Raw genomic sequence first — 16,602 nt, forward strand, 5'->3', positions numbered from 1 at the left:
TCCATCTACAATGAAAAGAGATCCACCCCTCATTTAACCATCCTTTTATTTTGTATTGATTCATTTGGATGGATATTTTAGAAAGGGCTTGTCACAGTAATGACAAATCATAATCGATAATTATTTCGCCGGATACTGTATTAGTCATTTCGATGGATAGAACTTACATGGTTTCATAATAAAGAAAAATAAATACATTTACCTTTGATATGATCTCACAGTACTCGCTCTCGGTGGCGGGGTAAAGTTAAAAGCTTGTGTTGGTGAGCTGGACGGCGACTGCATAAATGCAAAACTGCGTTGAGGCGTTGCTAGAGCTGGCCTTTCACCCCCGTGGACCTCGTAATGGCCCCTGTCATCCAAATCTACACTGCAGAAATCGCCATTGTCCAATGGAAACAAAGCTACATTGGCCGAGTCCGTTAAATAGAGATTTGCCGTATCCACCTATAAAATGTAAACCAAACATGCATGATCAAATTAAGTAGGCCTCAAACGTCCCACGTGGCGTGTCGCATTTATCGCCTCGGATATGTTTAACAACCAATTAAACTCCATTGGCTTATTGAACACACCTGGAAAATCCTTGCGATTTTCTCGGCCCGCATGTCCTCCAGTTTCAAAGATACTCTTTTATTACCTTTAAACAAAAGATAATTCATCTTTGCAAGTAAGTAATTAACCCTCTATAGCAGATCCAATCTGGCAATGAATGGCGATGGCACTTTATCCAAATGTAATGGAGGGGCGGATGGATCTGTATATGGACCATACATGGATACTTCCGATAATGACAAGTGCCGACAATAGGCCTACTAACGTGAAGGTCGTTTTTAAAAGAATTGGTTATTTATTTTGGTTAGCAAAGCTTTTTCAAGTTCAAATAAATTATTTAAAAAAAAAAAACTCTTAAGAGTTTTTTTTAATGGTAGCCTATTGCTTTACGTAGCCGAACCCAGGCAGTAATCAGCTAAAGTAATTATAGTTCCAGAAATCGAGTATAACGGTATAGGCTACAATTTTTGTTAGAGGACATGGAAGACACTGACACTGCTTTTGAATATAAGTTGCATTGAAGCAATATAAAGTGATAGCATGTTAACTTCATATTCCTAGAGTTTCCCATATAATATATAAATAGAACTGCAGATTAGGCTATTTATCTGTTACACGATCACATGTTAATAAATTAAACGTGTAGCCTATAAGTGATGCAGGTTTACTTATCTAGTGGGACAAAATAAAAAAAAACCTAAAAAACAAAATCACCCTTACTAAAATAACCTATGAACCCCATCACCATGACCATATTGACCATATCATGGGAATGATGATTGTCATTTCATGGGAATGATGAAATTATGCATGGCATATTGACAACATGCAGGACATTACATTATATATTTTTCACTTGTGCTGCAAGGACAACTAACTGGAAACATGGGACAGTAAATAGTAAACCAAACGAGGAGTAACAAGCTAGGAGAGCAACAAGGGACAGGTGAATGAAAAATAAACACATGGGAAAACTGGGTCAGCTGAAAATGAGCAAACAAAAGGTGAACACAATGAAACAAAGACCAAATGGAATCTGGCAATGTGCACCTCATGCAGAAATAAAAAAAATGTACAAGAAGGAAAGTTGTCTTCCTGCAGGGTTTATTTCCTGCAAATGACAAATAACTTAAAAAAAAATGAAAAATAAACAAATAAACCAACAGGTTTTGGATTCAAAAATAATGTAAAGACAGTAAAAGTCTGATATTTTGCAGTTTTATTTTTGTTTAATTAGATACAAGTACAACTACTTTTTATATAATAGCTGTTGGCAGCAATAAAACAAACAAACAATACATATAAATAAATAAATAAATAAATAGTATTACTAGTTGTAGTGGGTAAGAATATTATAGGCAGTAAACAACCATTACTCACCATTTCAAAATTATAAATGTATGCAAACATCCAAGACATTTCAACATTCAAGAGGTGAGTATACTTTTTTACCATAGATATAAATAATATGTCAATCCAGCTTGTAAACCCATTACCCTTTTATAAATGTTTTACCCTTTTGATAACACAATGCTTGACATTCTCAGCACTGAATCGCAAATGCAAAGCAAATGGTAAACATGCACTACTGATTTTTATCCTTTCCACTGGCAAGGAAACCCTTGGTTTTCAAGACTTCACAATTAAATGATTAAAGAAAATAGTTAATTTCTGTCTTTTTTCTTGGCCCAAACCACAAACTGCCTAGAATAACATGCTTTGCCCTCAGATTAGGGAGGAGCTTGTTGATTGTGACTTGATCTGGCCAGATGTGAAAAGATTTTAAAACTGAAACACATTCAACCTTCCATGACAGTGGAATATTCATCAATTTTGGGTCATTTTGTGCACCGAAAGATTTGTAAATAGTGCCACCAAATATGTTTTCAACATTTTGTGAGTTGCACTTTGTCCTTGACCATTTGTCATCTGGTCTTTAAAACTGTCACAGTGAAAGGATTTCATGAACTTGTATAAATTATCTGGAACAACATTGGTTGAATCAGGACAGTGGAGACTGATAAGATCAAACAAGTCACTCGAAGCCAGTTTGGATGTCTGAGGCTGTCAAGTATGCAGTATAGGGATTCTTCATTAGTGTTTTTGGCATTTGAATATATTTTTTCCACGCTGATACAACACTCTTTCTCATATGCTTCCCTCACAAACGGCACTGTGGTTTCTGCAATCTAAGTATTGCACTAATTGAGACATAAGAAGTGTGTGCTTTAAAATAAGTATAAGACTAGATAGACTACACAATTATTAAACTGTATCTCACATGAGTCTCTGGAAAGTTCTTCAAAAATCTTTTTAAATCATTACCCTCCTCATCAGCAGAAAAGCTTTCCTGTCAGAAATGGTGCATTTATTTCACATTAAAACAGAATTTATGAACACAAATATTTACAAATGTATGCATAAAATAGCATGTTTTTTTAGACACCATTTGGGTTAGTTTTAAGTACTTTTCACTTTTTAACTTTTAAATTAGCTGAAAAAGGAACATCTGCACATGACAATTTATAAGCACAATTTTAAGAAGATTAACTTTTGAAAAACAAAACCGTATTCTCACATGAGCATATCAGGAGAGTTCTAGATTTTCTGACATCATCACCACAATCATCACTGAAAAATGTTTTCTTGTAAGTATGAAATAATACACATACAGGGACATGACATGGCTTCTTGACTGCATATGGACATGAAAATTTATAACCGAAAATTATTTTAGGCCAAACCTGGATTACTTAAATTATATCTAGAATAAGCCATGACTTCAGGCACAGTAAGATTTTTACACGAGACAAGCAAAACTCTTTACTTCCATTTACATGCAATTTTCACCATTCTGATTGTTCACTAAGAATTATCTTATCTTTTTTTTTTGCCTTAAGAAAGAGCAGACTTCTGGCTTATTTGATTAATGTATGTGGATATGTAATTCTCTCTCTCTCTCTCTCTCTCTCTCTCTCTCTCTCTCTCTCTCTCTCTCTCTCTCTCACACACACACACACACAATATCTTGAAACATTTTTTATTCCCATTCACCGCCGTGCATAGAGCCTATTGGGCTCCACTTCGCTCTGCTCTGACAGTTATAAATTGTGAAACTGAGCTGCATATTGAAAATGAGCTGAAAGTATTGAAGGAAAACTGTAGGAAAGAGTGATCAATTTTTTTTTTTTTTTTTTTTTTTTTTTTACGTTTTACGCATTTCAATTCCATCAAGTTGAATTATTTCGTATTTTCGTTATGAATGTTACGTTTCAATTATCAAGGCGGGGTTGGCCTCAACGTCACAACTCGACGTAGCCTAATTAATATTTATCAGTCGTGGTCGTCAGATTTGGCGGTAATTTCGTTGATGTGAGTTGAGTTTTCTGCTGTGGCATGGAGTCAAAACTGGACCCGTACTTAGATCTTATACAAAGAATGATAAATGATGGACGCACGGACGAGCAAGTGTCAGATTTTCTTCGATTTGAATGTGGCATTTCAAGGGGCGCATCAAAAGCTAACATACGCCGCTTTTGTGCTGAACGGGGGTTAAAGAGAATCCGTGTACAGGATTCCCAACTAGAGGTAGATGTTGCAAAGGCAATTACTGAGGTAAGCAACATAAAACAAAATGTAGTATGCTGTTACTTATGGCTTTGCATTTTCATAATCATGAACCAAAACGACCAGCTACAAGTAGACTGTATACCTGACACTAATTATAATTTGCTTTTTTTATATTTACAAGTTGCATATCAATGATAGATAGCACGTATGTGTATTATTATTATTATTATTATTCGTTTAAAAAAAGAAAAGTTGAAGCAGCACCACAACCCTTACGAAAAATAACCATGGTTTTATTATAGTAAAACCGTAGTAACCCATGGTTTTTTGGCATGTTGACTACCATTTGTATAACCACAGATTTACTACAAATACCATGGTTAAACTATGGTTAATTTAGCAAAACCATGGTCAATTTTTGGTTACCATGGTTTAACTATAGTAACCATGGATTTTTGGTTTTATTTGTAGTAAAACCATGGTTAATTTTCATAACTATCAAGTATGCGTGTAAACTCCGAATTCCTATTGGCTGAAGAGCAAAAGCCTATGTGTCTACATTTTGAGCCTTTCTCTGTGTAATTTTTACCACTATTCGTTTTAGTGGGATAAATTTGTGATCTGCAAGTTAATTATTTTTAACATTTAGACTGGACCAACCTATGGAAGGAAAATGATGACTGGGTACCTGGTTTCAAAAGGAGTTAAAGCGTCAGAAGGCAGAGTGGGACAATTGCTTCGAAGCATTAATCAGCCCTATCATATAGCTCGATACAATGTAGGTGTTGTAATATTATATTTTATATATGTGTATTATATTTGTATTCTGGCAAAATGTGTTGTCTACTATTTAAGTTGGTTTAAAGGAACACTCCACCGTTTTTTGAAATAGGGCTTATTCACCGTCTTTCCTACATTTAGACAGGTGGGCAAACGCATTTTTGTCAAAGTGTATGCGAACTGTCGTGGAGCAAAGGCAAATTTTGCAGAACTTCAACGACTAGTTATGATTCTCAACCCTTTTGCTTTTTGCCTCCAAGAAACTCATTTGTCACCAGACAGTCCTTTGTCTTTGAAAAAGTTTGTTAGCTTTAATGCATATGGTCCAAACATACATCAACCTTTTGGTGGCTCAACTATATTAGTTCAATTTTAAATCAAGACATGATCAAGTTGTCTTTACTAGGTGTAGACTGGGGCATTCAAGACTTACCCATGGGTTTTTATTAATAGGCGAAGTTCCTCCTTTATGTCTTTCATGTAAAGTTCCTTTGACTATTAAGCATATTTTGTTGAATTGTAATTTTTATGATGTTGCTAGAAAACGCTTTTATTCAGAAACAGTAAAAGAAATGGACATGCACTGAGACAAAAATACATTTGCCCACCTGTCTAAATGTAGGAAAGAAGGTGAAAAAGCCCTATTTCAAAAAAAGGTGGAGTGTTCCTTTAAATGGCATGCATTAAGGCGACTACAAAAAGAATTCTAACATTAATGTAAAATTGTAACAGAGAAATCCTGTAAAATTGTGTTGATGTTACATGATATTTTTAGTGTAGGGAATACATATTCATCACTGTCTCTGTAATTTCTTTTCTGTTTTTTACATGTGCATGTAATATTTTGACTACAAAGGGATGTCGGAACATAAATCCAGTGCCTTACAGCGCTGACTACATGGGTCACAAATTACACATAGACCAAAATGAGAAGATGGTCATGTTTGGTGTGACACATGTAGCAGCTATAGATGGATTCTCCAGTAAAATTGTTGGACATTCCACTATGCCAGTAAAAAACAACTTGGTCATATATCAAGATGTTTACAGGTAACTTGAAATTTTCTTGTCTGTGTATTTTTTATTTTTTTGGGGTAGTTTGATATGCTTCCATAAATTTACGATAATCTGGGCTGGATTTCCCGATAAAGCTGGATTTCCCAAAAGCACGTTTGAATTTAGCATTGATGCACTGAACGTTCAAATCAAATTGGTAATGTATGCATAAAAAGAGTTCAAATCAACCCTGTTTCAGGGGTGGAGGGGGAACAAATTGAAACTGAGGGGGCATAAATCAGATTTGTGGGGGCAATGCCACATTTTGGCCCTTGTGTCGGGCCAACAAGATCTAAAAGCTGCTGAATTTGCTGCTGTGCAGGCAGTTTTATTTTTTAATTGCTGCTTCTGACATAGTAGCCAGTGGACTAAAGTTTTTACGACTGAAACGGAGCACATACACTAAATGGCTCTGCAGAAGGTGCCATCTTTGATTTGGCACAACTATTCTCTGTATCTCTGCCATAGCTTGCCTTTAAATAGACTCCTAAGCCTTTACTGCCTAATGGTTTGCCAGCTGATGAAGTATGGACCTTTTAGATATTTAATTAAAAAGATAACAACCATCAGTGTAATTACAATTGTATTCTTTGCATGAACAAAATTAATTTAGCCTAATTGATCACTAGTTTTATTACAATTTCAGAATTATATTCATATAGGCAGAGATGTAAAGAGGCTTTTTGCAGTGGTGGCCATTAGCAGACTGGCACTTTCAACAGTGATAAGGTATAGATAGCTAAGAGTGGTCCAGACCAACCTTACAAACGAATGTCTTACAGAAGGTATACTTAACTAAGAACTTTTCACGAATCACGTATTAACATTAAAGTACAACTTAAGGACAAGGTATAGTTTAAGAAATCCAGCCCTGTAATGAAGCCCGTCTTAACTATGCATATATTATTGTATAAAAGGAAATTGCAGATTGTAGTCCAGAAACAGGCCATAATCATATTCATCCAAAACTTTTGGGAAAAAATAGGAAGTTAATGAAATAAAATTTAAGTTCAATAATAAATCCCAGTTGTTTGTTTTGTTGGTAGAGGACGTAATGGATAAAGATCATAAACTTAAGTTAATTCTCGTAAACTTGATTAAACTGTTATCTGAGCATTTGCCCTGAAAAATGTATCATATTCAAACATATTGATTAATGTGTATTTTGTGCATAGTGTACCATCTAACCTATATGAATATGCCTTTGTTGTCTTGCAGAAGTGCTGTGTTAGAATATGGCATTTGGGACCAGGTCAGGGTGGATCATGGCAAGGAGTTTTTCTTGACACTTTTCATGCAGGAGAAACTGGCAGACCACCGGTACAACACAGAAAGGCAGCCATATCGGCAAACATCCTCAACTAAAGTTAGTGTGTGAATGCTCCACATTTTAGGTTGCAAAAACTATGTTGTTATTTTTATAGTAAAAAGATGATTTAAGAAGAAGATCATATAACTTCTTTTTTTTATTTTTTAACTTGTTACAAATCATTTTTCATTTGGAATTGTTAGGGTTGCTGGGAGAAAAAGGGACCCAAGAGCAGATTCGCAGTTTGCCAAAATTTATTGAACAAAAACAGGCAATAGTCCAAAAAGACAGTAGTCCAAAACAAAGGCAATAATCCAAAACAAACGCTGACAATCAGCAACCAGGGAAGGAATCCAAAACTGGACTGTGTACGGGACTGGGTACACCAAAAAGACAAAAAACAAGATTAAATGAACAAACAGGGCATGACAACTAGGCACAACTTGAGCACAATAGTTTTAAGGACAGTAGTGAAACGGATGGTAGCCAAGACACACTGACAGAGAAGCACAGAAAGAGAGAAGCATAAGTATAGAAGAAAATCAATGTGAAATTGAGAGACAGGTGTGTGTGTGTGTGTGAGCTGGAACACTAATTAGGATGAGGTGCAGCTGTGAAGACAGAGTGAGTGGAATTAACCACTTAAGACATAACACAACAGAAGTCCTGATGATCAAACCAGTGTCCTGACAGGAATATCCACATTTTTAAAATTAAATCCAAATATAGTTTTTGTTTTTGCATAAACTAATTACAAACAGAAATCTAATATTGTTAAAGACAATTTATTAATTTATCTCAGGAAAAATGTGTGATCTGTACAGTGTAGTTGGATTAGGAGCAAAACATTTAGAGCCCACAGCCTAAAGCACAAGTGCTACTCTTCAGCACAATGGTAACCACAAAATGCAGTCACAGAAACAACTCTAAATGTCCAACATAACTGAACTTTACACATTATCATAAACTATCAGCAATGTTCCCTGAAAAAAGCATCAAATAACCCTAAATTTACTCTCCTAATGCAGTCCCTGGCAAATCATGCTGGGAAATACACTGCACATGGCAGCGTTTAGCATCGTAAGCCTAAGTAGATCGTAGAGCCTTTGCCACCATGGTCTCTACGATCAACTTAGCTCACGATTATACATGAAGCCCTGGGTGATGCATCTGTAGCATGCTTTGCCAGGGACTGCTTTAGGAGAGTAAATTTAGGGTTAATCAGTAAAGGGAAAGATTTTGGTAGTTTGTGTCAATGTTTAATATTCAGAAAATCAAAAGGATCTGCCGCCCGCAGTTGATTTTGATATTCTAGGTATTATCAAATTGCCTGAGTTTTGAGAACGTAGCGGACGTAGAGGAGTATAATGTAAAAGGAGCTCATTCAAATACTGAGGTGCTAAACCATTCAGGACTTTATAAGTAATAAGCAATATTTTAAAATATATACAATGTTTGATAGGGACCCAGTGCAGTGTTGACAGGACTGGGCTAATATGGTCATACTTCCTGGTTATAGTAAGGACTCTGTCAACTCTGTCGATTTTTTCAGTCATAAAATTTTGTGGTTACCATTGTGCTGAAGAGTATTGCTGTCAATTGCGATTGTCACTTTGATTGAACTCATGAGCAGGTGCACGTGTCGAATGTGTCCATCCTGAGCAAGCATTAATGGAAATTGTATGTTAAGTCAATGTAACTCAATTAAGTTATAATGGCTTTCCCCTGTTTTATGTTTCAACAAACTGATTGAAGTAGGTCACAACGACTACATTAGAATTTCTATGTAGAATCAGGTAGAAATACCTCCTTAAAGCAACCAGATTTAAGATCCACTGCTCTAGAGGTCCAAGATTGTATGTAATAAACTAACTTCCCTAACTGTATGTAGCTGTTGTGCTAGTCTAATTGTTTTCCTTTTTTTCCTTTTAAATAAACAGAATCACACAATTGAAAGAATATGGCCTGAAGTGAATAACCGAGTGAATTATCCAGTGAAAGGTGCACTTATGCAATTAGTGAACCAGGAGGAACTGGACATGGAAGATGACCTGACACGTTATTGCGTGTCTGCACTATCTTGTCAGGTTGCTACAGTTGGTCTTGACCGTGTGGTGCAGTCCTGGAATGCTCACCGGATTCCAGGTAAAACAAAGTTTAAGTGTGAATTATGTAATAGGCATGTGCAAGTATCAACATTTCATATCACAGTAATTACTTAAGGTTCAAGTTTTTTAATAGTATTGCAATAAAGAACAGGTTTTAAAAAAAAATGTCTTTGTTAATGACAAGTTTCAATTTTGTTTCAATCATGCATTATGGAAAAAAAAGTATAAGTTTCAGATTTAAGAAACAAAATTAACCTAAAATACTAATTTATATAACCCTAATGGAAACATTAAATGAAAACAACACTTTGTAAAAAAGATAAAATGGTGGTTGCTTGCCAATTTATGATCAGTCAGATCAGCCAAAAGCTGATAAGATACATGTTCTTTTGTCTAATTATTATTATTATTATTATATATTTTTTTTTTTTTTTAGAAAAGGGGGTTCCTAATGTTTTGGCTCATGGAGGATGCCAAAAGAGAGTGTCTGTGGATCTTTTGCCAAATGCAGTGGAGGCTGCAGGCTGGTATGACCGTGAAGCAAGATCTTCTTTGACACGGGTTTCAACTTTTGGGCAGAATCCATTTCGGTCACCAGAGGACCAGGTTGCTGTGGAGAGGCAATTCTCTATGCAGTGTCCTGACATTGCATCTCTTTTTGAACGGGTTGTCAATTTCCAACAAGAAGAGTTCCAAAATGCTTTGAAAATACTAATTGATCTTGTTCGAGTTCATGCTTAAGTGTTCCTTACTGTCTTCTGAATTAAAGGATACTCCACTTTAAAATAAATTCTGTCGTCATATACTCGCCCTCATGTTTTTTTCAATCCTTTATGAACTTCTTTCTTCTGCTGAATAGAAAGGAAGATATTTAGGAGAATGTCAGTAACCAGACAGTTTCTGGTCTCATTGACTTCCATAGTAGGAAGATATATATTATATATAATAATAATAATAATATATATATTTTATTATCTATTCGGCAGAAGAAAAATTCATAAAGGGTTGAAAAAACATGAGGGTGAGTGTATATGATGACATAAAATTTATTTTAAAGTAGAGTATCCTTTACAAAGTGAACTGCATCAAGTTCCTGTGGAATAAAAAATGTTCTTGATGGCATGCACTGTTTCTAGTTTTTATTGTTTGTTTATACAGCCAGGACTGGACTTCCTGCTTTTACACACACACATATATTTTATTTTTTGCATGGTAGAATTATGTAATCTGCTTATTGCGAGCCTAAATTGGTATTTAATCATTATCAGGGTGACTTGCCACCAACTGCTGGTGTTTTTTTTAATATATATTGTAAGTAGTGTTTCATGTTGTCACTTCACATTTAATGGCCTCTTAGAATGAAATTGCCATGTAAATTCACAGTGCCTCCTCTGAGCTGCAATAGACAGTGTGTAAAGTACATCTAAATGCCAGGTCAGATGCTGTTTCTGTGCCACCTATACTGCAAAGCTGGGTGTTTGTTCATCAGTCAGCATGAAGCCTCTTACGTTGTTGATTTAAATTTCAAAACACAATTCGACATTTGCTCGCATTTTTTTCACGAAACCTCATTTTATCGAAGGGTGCTAATGAAGCTGTGGCGATATACAACACGCTTTAAGAAAAGTTTATTTCCATCACACTGTAAAGTGATCTAGAGGAAAAGCAGATGTGTTTTGCCTATTGGCATACATAGAATCATTTTTCTATGTAATAAAAAGGTATTTTTATTTATGCTATTATAATTACACCGGGTCACCAACTAATGACAGCTTGAAATCTACAGTAAATTAACACATAATTTTTGACTCTTCAACCGAGTTTAATGGTATTTAAGAAGCCCTTAACATTATGAGCTCAACATTAAATCTGTAACTTGTAGCCAACATTAAGAATAGGGTTGTGCCGGTGAGGACATTTTCCCATTGATTAGTTAACTTATGACAACACCAATGTTATTTGTTAATCTCTTCTGTAGATTTTGATCTTTTTAAGTTATGATATATTTTTAATTAAAAAACAACAGTAAAATAGTACAATAAATAATAATAAAAAAACATCGCGTGTAGCCTACTATAATCAAACTAATAAGACGGATGACATAAAATACCCATATTATAACAAATAAATAAAATATATTTGGAAATCGCCCTTTAAAATGAAGGCTCGGTTAGTGGTTCACAATTATTTGGTTAAAACAAAGACAAAGTCACTTATATTAAAAAATATATATTTATGTTTTTGTTAACATAAGTTATATTGCGCTTTTAATTGTCTCCGCTATCGTCCTGTCAATCATACTCGCGGGTCATTTTCAGTAAAAAAGTATTTCCCCATCATCGGTAAGTCCCCCAAGTTTCTGACTGCTGACCGAACACTGGTCATTGATCCTCTCCCGCTCGGCGCTGTCTAGCGCAGCTTCACCACACAGATTTAACTCCGCACAGCTAAATAAAACGGGCTGGTGGCAGACTAATATTTAATATTTCTGATTTCTGTGAAACGCGTAAAGCTGCACAGAAGAAAGCCCAACAGGACCTGCCCTGCACAGTTTAAGAATCGGTAGCCATAGTAACGTTAGAGGACTATTATTTTGTTGAACAGACCTGAGCGACAACTGATGACGTCACGTGCCCAGATTTGCTTGACCAATCGGCGGAAGGGGGCGTCTTAGGACCGCCCACATGTGGAAAACGAATTTTGAAGTCATTTATTCGTTTTATGCCTCTGAACTAAAAAACGAAAAATCAAGCCGAAATCTCGTTTTTCGTTTTTTTAAAAAAAACGAAAAACGAATAAAGGGGCCGTTTTCTCGTTTCTGCTTATTTCATTTCAAATTGGAAAACAAACTATCAAAACGTACACGGACCGATTATAACTAAATTTGTCACACTAACTCTCTCAATACTGTACTACTATCTAATTCTGACTACTTGTGTTACCTGAAAGTGTAGTCTCTAATCTACAACACATTCCAGATAATGTGCCCAAATAAATAATGTTGTCTGCATGTCTTAACTACAATTTCTCAAACTGTATCTATATTTGGAAAACCGATCAACTGATATGGGCTCTCAGTGCCTGGAGTGACTTGTTTGAACATGTCCTCTCGCCTGTTGGCAGCTGTGATGGGGAGCACTGGCCCTTTAAGAGGCGATCCCATGCGCGGAATCTAGTGGGCAGGTCCCTGTCAGCGCTAGAGGCTGCGTTCCTCTTCTCGCCCTTCTGCAGTCACTCGGTCCTAAATTGAGCTGGCTTGAGTGCTGACAGACGATTAGAGTAGATAGTCGTCCTGTGCCTTTAGATAGTTAGGTGCAGAGAGAGAAGGGGCTTTCTGGATGGGATTTTTTTTTTTTGCAGTGTACAGTTCGTGACAAGGATGCACAGGTGCGCGCTCAAATAAGGCATAGTTATTAAGCGATAGTTGCGTCTCTAACGTTACCTTTAATTGTTAAAGAGTCATCGGAATTCTAAGAGACATTGGGTCAAACTGGCAAACAGCACAAAACGATCAGAACGGTGAATTAGCACGCGTAGTTCTGTCCTCGCTATTGTAGGAGTCTTGATCTGACATAACGGAGTTTTGATTGTAGCCCGCTGAATGTTCCTTGGTTCTGACAATTCAATTCTTTTGTCACTACAGCGACTTGCTGCTTGTGATGGTTGTGTGCAGTGACGTTGTGGCGCTTTGTCCGTGGCTACTGGCGAAGTGCGCTGGAGAGATATAGTTGTATTACATCAGTGCACCAAGTGAGTGGAGTGCGACACAGAGAAGAGAAACGGGTGTTGAGGTATTGCATTTTGCATTCTATTATTATAATGTATACTCATGCATGAGCTCATATTAATGTAGGCTAATGGATTTATTTACATTGGGTACAATAGTTATGCTGTCACGAAATTCTGGCGGACAGTTGCGATTTACGTGCGCAGTGTGAGCAAATACATCGTAAGAAGTAATTAAATTGTCTTTGTATCACCGTTTTGCTAATTCGGCTTTGAAAACGATGGATATATCAGTTAATTTTAAACATTACAGATATTTAAAATGTTTCGCTTGTTGGTCCACATTGTATGCACGCTGTTCCTCTGAATTCAACCAGCTATAATATTATTAATACTGAATGATACTTAATACTGTTATGGAATGGCAATTATATATTTAAGCCCTAAATTCTTCACCTTCACAATAACAGTGATTTTATTTCTCATTCGTGCGGTCATTTCAACTGGAATACAAATAATCTGAGTCAGAGTGTGTCATTATGAAAGTGTAGCGAGCAATATGTGCCATCAATGAAAGCGGGGCACTTTTCGTACAGTACACACGCTAATCTTTGTTTATACCTTCACGTGAGTGTTGCGCGTACCAACGCATACGCGTGCGCGCGCAAACCGCATTTCCAGAAGCCTTTAATTTTCACTGATTTCACACCTCGAAAACGATAGTTTTGATTAAACCTTTAATGTTTTTTTTTAATTGTAGCTTAAAATTGACTTATTTGGATGGCAAAATATTACATTTAAAGTGCATATTCTTTGTCTGGCTTTCTATGATGTAATGTGTATGTGTGTACATATATTATGCACAGTTCATAATTTGCAAATTTTTTTTTTGTCTTTCTGAAACACAGGGAGGGGTATCAATTATCATTAAGATTTGCACTAGTCGCTCAAGAAGCATTTAAACACCATTTAGATATTTAGGTGCATTCATGGAATGCGACTGTGACCGCTTCCCACTGCCTGTTTATCATTGATCAAGACAGTACAGAGGAGCGTCAGAGAAGGCTGGTAGAGGCAATGGCAGAGATGAGCCTGGAGCCACTGTCCTCTCTGGAGGTAGCCATCGATCCAGATTTTGAGCCACAGAAACGGCCGAGATCATGCACTTGGCCTCTGCCAGAGTCCAGCTCGGCAAAGCCTGCTTCCCACGACACAGATATAATCCCAGAGGAAGATGATGATGAGGATGACAATGCTATGGCAATCAGTGCCAACAGTGTGGATGAAAGAGAGGACAATGGCAGCCCAAGCTTGACTGAGGAATTGCATCCCACTAGCGGTCAGGAGAACACAGGCTCCCCACTTTCTTCTCAGCCCACTTCTGCAACCACGGCGAGTCCAGAGACAAGCGGTCAGAGCAGCCAACAGCAAACTCCCCGGAAGTCATCTTCAAGGAGGAACGCATGGGGCAACCTGTCCTATGCAGACCTTATCACAAAAGCCATAGAGAGCACCCCAGACAAGAGACTGACACTGTCCCAGATCTACGACTGGATGGTCAGAAGCGTCCCATACTTTAAAGACAAAGGTGACAGCAACAGTTCCGCTGGTTGGAAGGTAAGCCCTCCCCTACCCAACTGTGTCCTGAAGGCCACCACACATACTACACATTTTTAGATGTCTCTTCTAATGATCAGTTTAATCAGATATGAAGGGATATTCTGTCATCATTTATTCACCCTCATGTCATTCCAAGCCTGTGTGACTTTCTTTCCTCTTTGGAACAAAAAAATAAGATATTTTGCAGAATGTTGGTAACCAAACAGATTTGGGTCCCATGGACTCCCATAGCATTTATTTTTGTCCATATTATGGAAGCCAATGGGACCCCAAACTATTTGGTTGACTACATTCATCAGAATTTTTTTTTCCGTGTTTTACAGAAGAAAGAAAGTCATACAGGTTTGGAATGACATGAGGGGAAGTAATTTTTGGGCAAACTTTCACTTTAAGCAGACATCCAACATGTGTACTGTTGGAGGGCCCCTTCAGGAACAAGGCTGAGGTCCACTGTGCTAGATAATGCGTGTCATAAGGTGGGCAAGTGTCTGTTTTGTTCCGTGCAGCATTTTCATTCTGTATCACAACAAGAAACACATGTTCTGGCATGTTTTGCCACGCTTACTCACGCACAGAGAACTGGAAAGGTTTCGAGGGTTCACGTGCGCATGACTCAGCGGTGCAGCAAACTCAGTGACATCTCCTATAAACAAACTATTTGGATGCCAGCATAAAAATAAACAGCAAATTAGCCATGGTCAGTATGGAAAATTATTGACAAAACTATTTGCTCAAGTTAGTTTAAATGGACTTTGTCTTGTTATAATTCTTAAAAGCCATAAATACTATATCATCAGACCCAAGCCTAAAACATGCCTATGTATCTAAATGCCTTTATGTTCATATCTATGCAGCATGAGTTACATAAAACTTGGCACAAGAAATGTACTCACTCTAGAAGCTGCCCAGACTGTTTATGTAGGTGTTGAATGGCATTAGGAATTGCGTAACAACTCAAAATGGCACAACCTTCTTCTCAAAGGGAATGTCATGGCCATGGGCAAAGCCAGCACAAGACATATGGGCCTTTCACTTACAGAGCCAGGGCGGGTTGGGGGAGGGGGTAAATGGTGGGGTTGTGGGTGTAAGGTCAAGGACTGAGTTTGCGGTATGAGGCCCCACTTGCCTGTCCCATTGGCCATAAATAGCCATGAATTATAATAGTAAAAGGAGAGTTAATGCCAGGTCTGTGGCAACGGCAAACTATGTGGAATCCAGCTCAGCGTGGAACTGTTTGCACACCGACTCATCTAACATTCAGGACAGTGCATGAGCATGATCATGTTTCTCAAACTGCTATGCAAAACATTACCTGTCAGTCAAACATGTTTTATGATCAAATACTATAACTTCAATTCTAGCATGAGTTTACACAAATAAACACACCTCCCCCTGGTCTCTATCAGAACCAGTAGTGCCTGCTGCCATTTCTGATATGTGGATAAATGTCTAAACATGTCCCACTGATCTTTGCTCATGCGTTACCTTGAGCTCTAAATATGACACACATTCCAGCAAACGTCTTACAACTCGGAGCAGATCTGTGTGTACGGAGTGTAGGTGGTGGTTTTAACATAACCTCAGAATATCTCAACATTTCGATAAAAAACTACTTCGCTTAAACCCTGTATTGATGGATAGATGCTTTATAATTGAAAAACGATTCTTGAAGGATGAAAACATAAGTATTGAGACCCACCACAACCCTCTCAATATTTGCATTTTACAGTAAAATGTTTGCAAAACCTGCAAGAAAGGCCACTTGCTAATTAAGAATAGAAAAGGAGTTAAATTAAGAAAAAAAAAGTAGGTCTTAGATGTATTATCCAGAAAACGACCAAGTACAGGTGCAAAAATGATAAGCTGCATCACCATGGC

General features: G+C 37.1%; 2 protein-coding genes across 3 annotated transcripts; both read left to right on the forward strand.

Annotated features, from left to right (window-relative positions):
• Window positions 1-3,863: 3,863 nt before the first annotated feature.
• Window positions 3,864-7,396, forward strand: LOC127938284 (uncharacterized). Its single transcript, XM_052534786.1, has 4 exons — window positions 3,864-4,170; window positions 4,775-4,903; window positions 5,762-5,955; window positions 7,180-7,396. The coding sequence occupies exons 1-4, from the start codon at window positions 3,952-3,954 to the stop codon at window positions 7,337-7,339; spliced, it is 702 nt and encodes a 233-aa protein (XP_052390746.1). The 5' UTR covers window positions 3,864-3,951; the 3' UTR covers window positions 7,340-7,396.
• Window positions 7,397-12,570: 5,174 nt separating this feature from the next.
• On the forward strand, window positions 12,571-14,921 carry LOC127938286 (forkhead box protein O3-like). 2 transcript variants are annotated; one of them, XM_052534789.1, is made up of 3 exons: window positions 12,571-12,765; window positions 13,022-13,169; window positions 14,013-14,921. In XM_052534789.1, exon 3 carries the CDS (start codon window positions 14,182-14,184, stop codon window positions 14,779-14,781), a length of 600 nt encoding a protein of 199 aa, XP_052390749.1. In that variant the 5' UTR covers window positions 12,571-12,765; window positions 13,022-13,169; window positions 14,013-14,181; the 3' UTR covers window positions 14,782-14,921. The 2 variants fall into 2 exon arrangements, with proteins under 2 accessions (XP_052390749.1, XP_052390748.1); XM_052534788.1 differs by having other exon boundaries at window positions 12,571-13,169.
• The last annotated feature ends 1,681 nt before the right edge of the window (window positions 14,922-16,602 follow it).

This window comes from Carassius gibelio, chromosome A20 (genome assembly GCF_023724105.1).
Source record: "Carassius gibelio isolate Cgi1373 ecotype wild population from Czech Republic chromosome A20, carGib1.2-hapl.c, whole genome shotgun sequence".
In the NCBI taxonomy this organism is placed as follows: Eukaryota; Metazoa; Chordata; class Actinopteri; order Cypriniformes; family Cyprinidae; genus Carassius; species Carassius gibelio.

Bases quoted from the DNA above. Each gene is read 5' to 3' on its own strand.
- LOC127938284 (XM_052534786.1), top strand. From the start codon at position 3,952: ATGGAGTCAAAACTGGACCCGTACTTAGATCTTATACAAAGAATGATA. The intron at 4,904-5,761 runs GTAGGTGTTGTA...TTGACTACAAAG, and splicing joins ATCATATAGCTCGATACAAT to GGATGTCGGAACATAAATCC. The intron at 5,956-7,179 runs GTAACTTGAAAT...GTTGTCTTGCAG, and splicing joins ATATATCAAGATGTTTACAG to AAGTGCTGTGTTAGAATATG.
- LOC127938286 (XM_052534788.1), top strand. From the start codon at position 14,182: ATGGCAGAGATGAGCCTGGAGCCACTGTCCTCTCTGGAGGTAGCCATC.